This window comes from Megalops cyprinoides, chromosome 1 (assembly GCF_013368585.1).
Source record: "Megalops cyprinoides isolate fMegCyp1 chromosome 1, fMegCyp1.pri, whole genome shotgun sequence".
Classification (NCBI taxonomy): domain Eukaryota; kingdom Metazoa; phylum Chordata; class Actinopteri; order Elopiformes; family Megalopidae; genus Megalops; species Megalops cyprinoides.
The window spans coordinates 16,048,196-16,058,893 of record NC_050583.1 but is presented as its reverse complement, the minus strand read 5'-3'; the positions used below and the strand labels follow the sequence as shown (position 1 = coordinate 16,058,893).

General features: G+C 39.8%; 2 protein-coding genes across 2 annotated transcripts; one reads left to right on the top strand and one right to left on the bottom strand.

The window, feature by feature from the left end:
• Nucleotides 1-2,890: 2,890 nt before the first annotated feature.
• Nucleotides 2,891-3,628, top strand: syce2 (synaptonemal complex central element protein 2; the record flags this gene model as incomplete). Its single annotated transcript, XM_036523785.1, has 2 exons — nucleotides 2,891-3,091; nucleotides 3,434-3,628. Coding segments are annotated over 2 exons (396 nt in total), but the record flags the coding sequence as incomplete, so codon positions are not given.
• A 1,010-nt stretch (nucleotides 3,629-4,638) lies between these two features.
• On the bottom strand, nucleotides 4,639-10,698 carry gcdha (glutaryl-CoA dehydrogenase a). Its single transcript, XM_036538435.1, has 12 exons — nucleotides 10,624-10,698; nucleotides 9,517-9,632; nucleotides 8,937-8,975; nucleotides 8,692-8,832; nucleotides 8,469-8,531; nucleotides 7,692-7,862; nucleotides 7,418-7,547; nucleotides 6,853-7,069; nucleotides 6,645-6,748; nucleotides 6,243-6,368; nucleotides 5,624-5,784; nucleotides 4,639-5,272 (listed from the first exon to the last, which is right to left on the bottom strand). Exons 2-12 carry the CDS (start codon nucleotides 9,617-9,619, stop codon nucleotides 5,199-5,201), a joined length of 1,329 nt encoding a protein of 442 aa, XP_036394328.1. The 5' UTR covers nucleotides 9,620-9,632; nucleotides 10,624-10,698; the 3' UTR covers nucleotides 4,639-5,198.

Here is a 10,698-nt window from a genome sequence, read left to right as displayed (position 1 = left end):
AAGAATTGTGGAAAAAGTCTTATCCCAAATCTGATTTGTAAGCATTGGCCAAACCATTAATGCTTAATGGGAAAGGGAGGTAAAGAGCTGGCCTCTTCCGGTCGGCCTGTGTCCGACCATTTTCTCGGTATTACGATTGTTTTCCATTTATATGATCCTAGGATGTCAAGGGTAAACTCATCCATTTAGAGATTAGAATCAACCTCCAATTTAAAGCTCATCAGAGAGATAGTTTCATCTGTTTACTTATTCCTTTCATTTGGTTAAATTATAAATGTAAGATCTGATGTTGGGGTCACAGACGTAAGCATTAAAATGGTTGTGTAATACCTCTGGGTGGATCTGTGGTACATGTTTTTTTCCTTGGACTGTGACAATATCAGGCTGTACTTTTCCAGTATTCAGCATCAAAGTTCAGGTTGTTAAAAATGGTATTCCCCTCATCACATACATAAAGCCAGACAGACAGGCATACATACACAAACACACATTTCCAGTCTGGTTTTTCACTTCTTTAAATCAATCAAACATGTCAGGTTTAGAGGTTTCATCCAATTCTAATCACAGGCAGAGAGTGAACAAAAACCCAACATCCTCGAGCACTTTATGCCCTGCAAATGTCTTCACTCAACACTTGTTTTTTTTCCATATTGACCAGTAACAACCTTTATTTTAAGAAATATCAGAACAACAGAGAGTAATCTAAGACTAATGCCAATACCATGTAATAATTGCACTACCATGGTTTTATATTAACCATTAGCACCTATTCTCATTACATATTAATGTACATTGTAATGTACTGTACATTCCTTCTCAACACAGTTTGTGCAATATTTCCTCAATACATTTTTACTTTATTCACACATTGGCTTCCCCATAAATTATCTTCATATTTTAATAACACAGGAGGGTTTTGTTTCTGGTTATCTGGATTTAAAATGCTCAGTTAAGGAGGTAATACTGAGGTAAGGAGCACGGCTCATAACCCGCGGATTGCTTGTATGATTCACAGGTGGATCATTGCTGTAGCACCCCTGGTCCAGGTAGGCCACCTACGGGTTCAGGAACTACCCAGCTTGTACAAATGGGTTTGGCCTACATGCTAAAATTGCAGGCCTCTGTAAGAATGTTTTTTAAGCACATGAAATGTGTTTAGATGTTCAACTACAATTTTGAGCAACATTAATTCGGGAAAAAAAACATTCTGTAAAAAACTAACTATATGGTGCATGTTTTCGGGGTTTGTTTTGGATCTTGCGGTTCTGATTACTGATTTGGCCTGATTTCTTTTCCTCGCTCAGTCTAAAACAGCGCGTGAAAGGCTTCTAAGGTGATGAGGCCGTTGGTGATGTTGATTAGCTATCGGTGAAGCAATAATTTCAGGTATCGGTTATAATTTTTAAAATTTCATTAATAACTGAATATCATTATTTTCTCGAGACAATTGAAAAATAATGTGTAGATAACACAGATGTAGAAATGAATCCGGTATGCATTTGTGTACAACTCAGGACTTTAACTATGAGTAGCAGTGAAAGCACTAGCTAACAGTAAATTGGCATATCATAGAAATAGGATTTGGCAGCAAGCTAGACAAGGTACAAATTCACACTTTCGAAGTTGCTGAAGTTAGCCAATTAGCAGCGTTTGAACCAGCTAAATGGGATGTAATTATTGCTTTACGTTTGTTTTAAGTAAGTTAATATTTGCTGCAAGATTGTATTATAATTAGAATAGCCAGTTAATCTTATTTACTGACGTTACAATAGCTAACGCTAGTATCCACGTATTTAGCTACCTTTAGTAGGCCTTTTAGGGCAACTGCAGTGTTAGCTTACTATTGCTAGCTAACATCGCGATGTAACGTTAAACTTTTTGGCCAACGTTTGCTACCTGTGAGCAGTTTGTGTTTTGTTATATTGTTATTGTTGTAACGTTATGCTAGCGAACTACGTTAGCGTCTAGCTGTTGTGGATAAGTCGATAGCGTTTGATTATTTGCGCCCAGCTGTTACAGCAAGTTGACTAGATACTGTAAATTCTTATCAGGCAATTTTGGATACAGTAACTTTTGGATAAAGTAACTTTGACTTCATATTTTGAGTGATGTGTAAAAAAGACAGTAGAGCATGATGTAGACACGCATTTTACAGCTCAGGTGAGAGAAGAGTTTAAGGACAACCTACTGGGATTCTTTGACTGGACAGCCAGCCGACGCCTTTAACGTTACATTTAATTAATGGATCACTTCTTCGTCGGGAAGTCAACCTCCATTCTCCTATCTCCACCCAAACCCAGAGATCACTGTGTAGCCCAGGTATAGTGAAATAGTGTCCCTTTGGGCTTCTATACTCTGTTTTGTATGTTGAACATTTTGGGAATTGTGGGATGTAGACATTTGGCAGATTACGTTTCATATTTACTGTACTGTTATATTTCTTAACAATACTCCTGTTACGTTTAGGCATTGTTTTCTTCCGTGTACATGTAGGATGCTGGGATAGGGTTAAGCACAGATGCTGAAATCTCAAGTGAGAGATCCTCATTTGGGAGCCTTGTTGAGGGTAATGAACAGAGAATAAGGTGAGTTTAAGGGATCGTGGTTGTATTTGCTCAAGCACTATGGAGGTGTTTGATGCATTTAAACACATTTTTAAGAACATTCTTGGAAAACTATAAAGTCATACAATTCCTGTTATATTTTCTTTACTGTTAACTTTTCACAGTAATTCCCTGTGAGCACCTTATACAGATGTAGCTCATATATTTGTTTTCAAACAGAAAAGATGTTTGATCTGAGAGATAAGACATGCTTTTCCATTCTGTTGTTGTTAGTGATGCTGGTCAGTGGTTGAAAAATTAATTTATTTATACACACCTCCATCAAAAGTGACGACTCTGGCATCGACACCTCCAGAAGTGATGCTGAAAGCGATGTTGCAAGTGACGATCCTGTTCATTTACCTGCCATCAGTTTGAGGATTAATGAGATAGGGAAAAAAGCTCAGGATTTGGTAGAGAAGATCAATGAGCATCGTGCAATGGATCAGGAAATAATGAACACCTTCCAGGACAAGCTAACACAGAAGGTATTTATGCATTCACCCATACACACACACACACATTATACTTTATATAGAAAGAGTGGTGACAATATTTAGTGAGTATAAAGTGAACTTTGAGTATAAATTGAAATTACTTACAAATCCACTTTATTACATGCTCCCAACAGTTTGAGTGATAGTGAAATTATATGCATCTTTCATTTGGAATTATCAACATAGTAGAAACAGGTAATTCAGCACAGTGATTCCTCTACTTCACCCTTCAGAAAAGTTGATTGTGTGACCACAATATAGAGGATGATGCTGCTCATCTTTAAATTCAGGGTGAGTGCGATTTATGGAGCTGTTGTGCTCGCGATTCCACAGGTGGCCGAGGTGTGTCAGCGGGTGAAAGAACAGATGTTCAGCAGCTACGAGGGGAACAGCCGTGTGATAGAGTCCAGACTTGTGGAGCTGTCAGCAGTGCTGGAGAGGAGCAGTCAACTCATCTCTGAGTTGCAGGATGCCAGTCAGACTCTAGCTGCCATCAACATGGGCCTTCGTCAGCTACCAGAGCAATGAGTCCTCTCTCCTTTACTAAGCCACCAAGAGCTTTCCCAGAAAGGTGCGCTGTTGATTTTTACTACAGCACCAGCTTCAGCATATTGGTGGAAAAAACAACTTTATTTGTTATTTAACTTATAGAAGAATATTAACCTCTGCTAATAAAACATTATGTCTCGTTATATAATTTTGTTGTGCTGTTTTTTTTTTCCCTTTGTCCATATGATTCTCTTTATACAGCAGATCAAAAGGGCCAAAATATGATTTTTTTACAAGCTCCAGTTTACATTTGAGTGTCCCATCTTATTTAGAAACCTCATATTTACAACTGAATTATCATCTTTTATTCTACTTTTACCAGAACATTGTTACAGTATAAACTGAGTGGAATAATAATCTCTCAAAATTACATGACCAATTATGGAGGACTGTTTTTTGCCATTCTGTGAAAATCTTTTTACAAAATCTGGAAAACTGAGAAGTCATTTACCTACTTAATCCTTAAAACTATTGCATTTCAGCATATTGTATTAATCAGATGTGGATAACCCTGGCTTCAGAAAATAAAAGTCCTACCATGTATTTGTTCCACCCATGCACTACACCAGCTGAATTTAATTAGCACAACTCTTCAGCCAGGTAGAGGAGCACATGGTAGGACTTTTACTTTCTGAAGCTGGGGTGTCCACCTTTGGTATTAATTACATACACTCAATGAGAAAGGCAGATTACTGTGAGATCATAAAATCTATTAAAATTGTTTAGTAGATTAATAAGATCACAACATCTCTGTGCAAACTGTGTTATAGTAGAAATGAAATGGAGAAGACTGTTCTATTAAGTTTTATTTGTGCAGACAATTAAATAAACAAATTGACCTATAATTCCATGTCTTCTGAAGAAAGACTGGATGTAACAGACATTTCACACTGTAAAATAAAGATTAAAACTAATTTCTCGTGCAAATGGAAATAATAATGGATTTGTTTTAATGGAAACCAAAACCTGCATAAGTTGTAAGTGAAAGATAAAACAGTATAAAATTCCCATACATTAAACGTAATGTAACGTTAAGAAATTAATTGCAATGTTTAATAATTTCATTTAATTAATTATGTAAATAATTTCAACATAAGGTCACTTAAAGTAATTTCTTTTGATTGTTTTTACTCACATACACATACTCATACTCATCTTCACTTTCCCGTACATTTGTTACCAGACTTGTCTTCTCAAATGTTCTTCTCAAAAGTGATGTTACTGTGCAATTTAAATGACCTGTTAGTGTACCTACAGTATACTTTACTTTCTTAATAAAATACACTTTGTACACTTTAACTACATCAGTAGTTAAAAAAAAAAAACTCCTGTAAGGATAGGCTGACAGACCCCTATAAACATTTTCCCCCAGCATTTCAAAAGAATTACAATTGCATTTAAAATTCTAGAAATCTGAATATTCTATATCTAAAAGAAGAAACAAAAAAGGTACTTGGAATGGAAACCCATTAATGCAGTCAATTGCTCAAACAGCAGATGAAGAGGTCCAGGTTCTTCTCTTCACTCAGAAAATGACCTCCAGTCAGATCTATTTCTCTACTGTGAATGACTGCAGCCCAGTGATGGCTCTGCCCAAAATCAAGGCATGGATGTCGTGGGTACCTACAAGACCAGACAGGAGGAGATCTGTGAACCATTGATCATAGTGCACATTGAAATTATTCATGCAGAAGATGAACAAAAATCAAATCTACAGTATAGCGTTTTGGGGTCTGTGTACTTAAGCTGAATTTGCCATAATACACAGAGAATTACTGACCCCTGCTGGTGAAACAATATATAACAGCCCTTGTCAGGGGCACCTCAGCCAGTTCCACATCAGACCAATACACACAGTTCCTGTTATTTGTCTCTGCTTATCACAGTTTCTCTTCATTTCCCCTGTCTCTGTGCCTCTGTGCCAGCCTCCTTCTGTTCTTTTATACATATTTTCCCAATTGTTCCTCCCCTTACCCTCGTAAGTGTTGACGGCCTCCAGGTTCATGACGTGGCGGATGATGTGGTATTCGTCTGCTATGCCGTTGCCACCCAGCATGTCTCTTGCCTGCCTAGCAATGTCCAGTGCTTTGCCACAGCTGTTTCTCTTCAGCATGGAGATCATCTCTGGGGCCGCTCTGTGAAAACGACAGACAGACAGATGTTAGTGTCTCCACCCTAAAACCCAGCAACACATCTCTATCCTGGTGAGCTGTATCAAATCATCCGTTGGGAGCTGAGGCAGGGAGAGGGACCTCTTATTGTGGGTTTGGTGCTTTTATAGCTATGCTCTTATAAGCCTGGAAGTAAAAGGCAAATGAACAACAAATGAGCTGTATAGTATGACATCCCAAAAGCACTGCATTAAAAATTCTTTGATAACAGTCCTCAGTTCTCCTGTCTTCCTGACATTAAGTGTCCAACTTTTGTGCTTTTAAGTGCAAAGTCACTTGAACCTGCCACATCTTCCTTTGTCTCACTCATCTCCCTCCTTCTGTGTACAGCCTCTCTTTTTCACCTCTGTTATCGAAAGTAAAGAAACAGCACTAGCTCTGTAATTTCTGCCATTCTAGAGTTTGCACACTAGGATGCTTACCTCTTTTCATCAATGAGTCTGCCCAGCTGCAGACAGGACTGCAGCCCAATGGTGATCTCTGTCAGCATGTCAGCCATCTTCTTCTGCATCAGCTGATTCCTTGCTAAGGGAACACCAAACTGAATCCTAGAGCACAGGGATAGAGAACGATCCAAGGAAAGCGTGAAGGAAAGAGCACAGAGTGCAGCCCAGAGCTTCATGAGTACTACTCTACCCCATCCCTACCACCCTTACCTTTTTAAAACACACTCTGTAGCAGGAAATGTTTTCAGATAGATCAAAGCAGGGCCCAGTGTCCTCTACATGAATATACCTCATCAAGCAACATTTTTTGGAGCAAGTTTGCTTGCCCTCCTAACCATTACTTCTGTCTAACACTGATTGTGTTTCCTATCTCCTTACCTGTCCAAGGTGTACTGGCGGGCTGCATGAAAGCAGAACTCAGCAGCACCCAGAGCGCCCCATGCAATGCCATAGCGGGCGTTGTTTAGGCAGCCAAAGGGACCCTGTCCAGAGGCAGAAAATGGGTGTACACAGTCATGAAAAGACCACTCCCAATCCACTCAACAGTAACACTTCATTTGAGAAAGACCAGTTAGTGAATACTCACTCCCAGGCCAGAGACGTTGGGCAACAGGTTCTCCTCGGGTACCTCCACCTCATCCATCAGGATCATGCCTGTGGCAGACGCCCTCAGCGAGAACTTGCCCTCGATCTTGGGCGTGGAAAGGCCGTTCATGCCGCGCTCCAGGATGAAGCCCCTCACCCGGCCATCCTCGCACCTGGCCCATACCACACAGATGTCCGCCACCGGAGAGTTGGTGATCCTGGTGCAGGGGGAGAGGGCACAGGTGGTGACATGGATACACACTACAAGTGAGGTGACATGCCTCACAGACAAGGGCAGTGCAGTCTCAAGTGGCATAGCTGAGTAGTTTAGAGCTGAGCAATTCAGCTAAACATAGGTCTGGATCCTCTGAAGTTTTCAGTTCTTTATTACTAACTAAATGTATTCTTTCTAAGGGAGGACATGCAGATAACTAAGACCTGGATTGATTCTATCCAAGCGTTTCCCAACCCTGGTCCTGGGGGAACACTACCACCTTTATTTCTGCCGACCCTCAGTCACTAACTGCTTGATGTGAAACACTCAGATCCCTAAAGCTCAGACTCACCAAGTCTTGGCCCCAGAGATGGTGAAGGTGCGGCTGGAGGGATTGTATTTGGCCCGAGTCTCCATGCTACTTGGATCACTGCCATGGTTTGGTTCCGTCAGTCCAAAACAGCCCAAAATCTCCCCACGTGCTACAACATGCAGAAGGCCAACACTCGTTGCTTAACTAACAACAGTGAAACGTACTGGATGTGTACATACAAATGTGTAAATGCATACAAATACATACAAACATAAAATCTTGTAATAGTGCTGTCAGCTCATCTCCTCCTTACCTAGCCTGGGCAGATACTTCTCCTTCTGCTCCTCTGTGCCATAGGCATTGATGGGATGCATGACCAATGAGGACTGGACACTCATTACAGAACGGTAGCCACTGTCCACCCTTTCGACTTCCCTCGCAATCAGCCCATAGGCCACGTAGCTCGTCCCTGCACACCCATATCCTGGAAGGCAGGTTAAGACATACGGCATGAGGGAACAGGTGTGAAGAGCAAAAGGTGAAGCGTTCAGGTACAGTACCAGTCGAAAGTTTTATTCTTTATTTTTACTATTTTTTTTTACCATTTTTTAAAAATAATTTTTTGGAGGTAAATACATAGACAAATATAAATAATGAAGTTGATGCCTAAGTAACAAATTTCAAGCATTTAACCATAAGCCTTTAGATCAAGATGTCCTTGAATGCATGTTTCCGATTCTCTTGACCAGGTGTGTCCAAACGTTTGACTGGTACTGTACATCTATATGTATACAGTGAGTTTGCCATGACCAAAATCTGGTTAGTATGAAAGTTGACAGTTTACCCAAAGACTGCTGTTACTGTTTTATGCCAAAATAGGTCACATGTCTTATCAATCATAAGGAAGAAACAGCGGAATAATGTAAAAATGATATAAAGGTTCCCATATAGACACAAAATCAAGTATTACAAAAACAGATGAGCTAAACAGGAAATTTATATATCAACAGCAATATTTCTTTTTTCAATTCAATGGACACATTCTTGCTCCTGGGATACAAGGCTGACTTTTGCCCATGCACTTGCTTACCTTTGATAGTTGGCCCAAGAACTCCCAGCTCCCCCATCTCCGAAACTATATCCCGATGGAACACTGAAGGAGAAAAACACACACTCAGAGAGACCAGTCTCGCATGGAGCCTGCATGCTGATTCCAGCTTTCAATCAGCTGCTAATGGATGCAGCTACATTAGTGCCTGTATAGGTACACAGACTAAAATCCCCCACAGGAGAGTAGCCCAGGGTCCTCCTACCTTCATTTCTGTTGGCCATCAGGATACGGGGCATGAGTTTCTCCTGACAGTAGGTGCGGAAAGTGTCCCGGATCATTATCTCCTCCTCTGTCAGAAGCCCTTCCAGATCCAATGCATCCTGCCAGTTAAACTGCACCTTGGCTGTGGGTCAAGACATGTCCCATTAATCTCATGGTAAATCTGACAGGTGAGTTACATTTAATATTGTATATTTAAATGGATGAAACAACAACAAACAAACTCACGTGTCTTAGCTGGCTTTTTTTCTTCCGTCTTCTTTCCCCCTGAAAAGAGATATTGTTTCACAGTCAAGTCAAAATTAATCAAGGTTTGAGCAACAGCGAATGGTTGAGTGTCTTTTCACTTCGTCTCTGTGTATTTTTTTCAGTTTCGAAAGACAAGCCACCACAAAACAGACTGCAGTATATATAATTAATGTCTAAAATTGCTAACTAATGGAATAAAAATAACATGACAATGTGTAACCTCATATTTGACCAGGATGAAATGGTGGAAGCTGTGTTAGTTGTAATGACGTGCCTAAAACAATAAATCAGACTGTGCTAATATTAGTCTGGTGGGTGTACAGGCATATGAAACGTGCTTATTCTGGAACATGAGTGAGTTGGGTGTATGAGGGAGTGTAGATAAGGAGCATTTATCTTCACCTCTGTTTCTCTGTTGTATAATTATATTAATAATAAAACATACAGATGAAACACAATACACAGGAAATTACATTAAAGTGTCTGTGTCATTACATTTTACTAACTAAAATAACATCATAATGCCTATGAAATTGTGGAGAGACATTCGGCGTCTTACCCAAGTGAGCTGGTGCTGCTGTTCCCTGTGCTCTTGAAGCTGAAATCACAGCACATCTCTGCGTGTTGGCGAGCAAACGGATAACAGCATTCCTTAAAGCCATGGCAGATTAAAATCTGAAAGAAGAATCGATACATAAATACTGTGTACATTTAACATCAGATTTACGTCAGTTTTTGATATTGCCATCTCCCACATACAGTAGCTTTCTGATATATTTTAGCAAGTTAGCTGGCAAATATGAAGGTGTACAGACATAAGTCTGTATACCTCCTTAGTTACACTTTCCTCCATTACAAAGTCAAGACCACATATTATTCTTGTAAATGTACTGGTTGCTAGTCTAAATGTGTTCATTTGTAGTGGAGCTGAAGTGTTTTACATTTCTCTTCCCAGTTAGTTCAGTTAAACAAAGTGCAATAGTATCCCACTAAATTATTAGGAAGTGGGAACGAGCGGGAGGGGGAGGTCGCGCGCCTCCACACTGCCAGATGCAATTCGTGTCATGATTAAAAAAGCAGCTGCAACCATATCGGCTAACTAGTTAGTATTATAATATATGGCGGTAATTTAGTCATATAAATGTAGTGTACTTGATCTTTTGATGACATCGGAGCGCATACTGTGCTCGTGTATAACTGCTGAAAAATATCGCCATTTATCAGTTATGTTTAATCGTCCCCTTATTTTCATTCAATAAAGGTGCGTTACTCTTTAGGTAGTATGATCTGATTTCTTTGACAGTTATACTGTATGCCCAGTTATCACACAACACATTTGGGGAGTTAGAACTTTGTTTACTGGTAAACAACCATACAAAAATAACGACTAAAACGAAAGTTTGAGGTAACACAAACAAGTTTCCAGACTGTCAAGTTTAACGAGATTATTACTGTAGGTAACGTTTAGTTTCCTGAGTTGGTCTACTAACCAGCAAGCACGTTTCATAACATGCTCATCCACTGTTTCATAATCTCTCAAACCAGTACCGACAGCTGACAGTTACCAAACACGCAACATATACTAGGTCCGCTTTACATATGAGCAAACTTTGCATTTTCTTTGTGCTATCAATGCTATGAAAAAATAGATAAAACTGGTGGTTACCTCCCAGACCACTGCGTAACACCACTCCGTTCGAAGAAAATGCCACCTGCAATCCCCTGCCAGTGTTTTACAGAT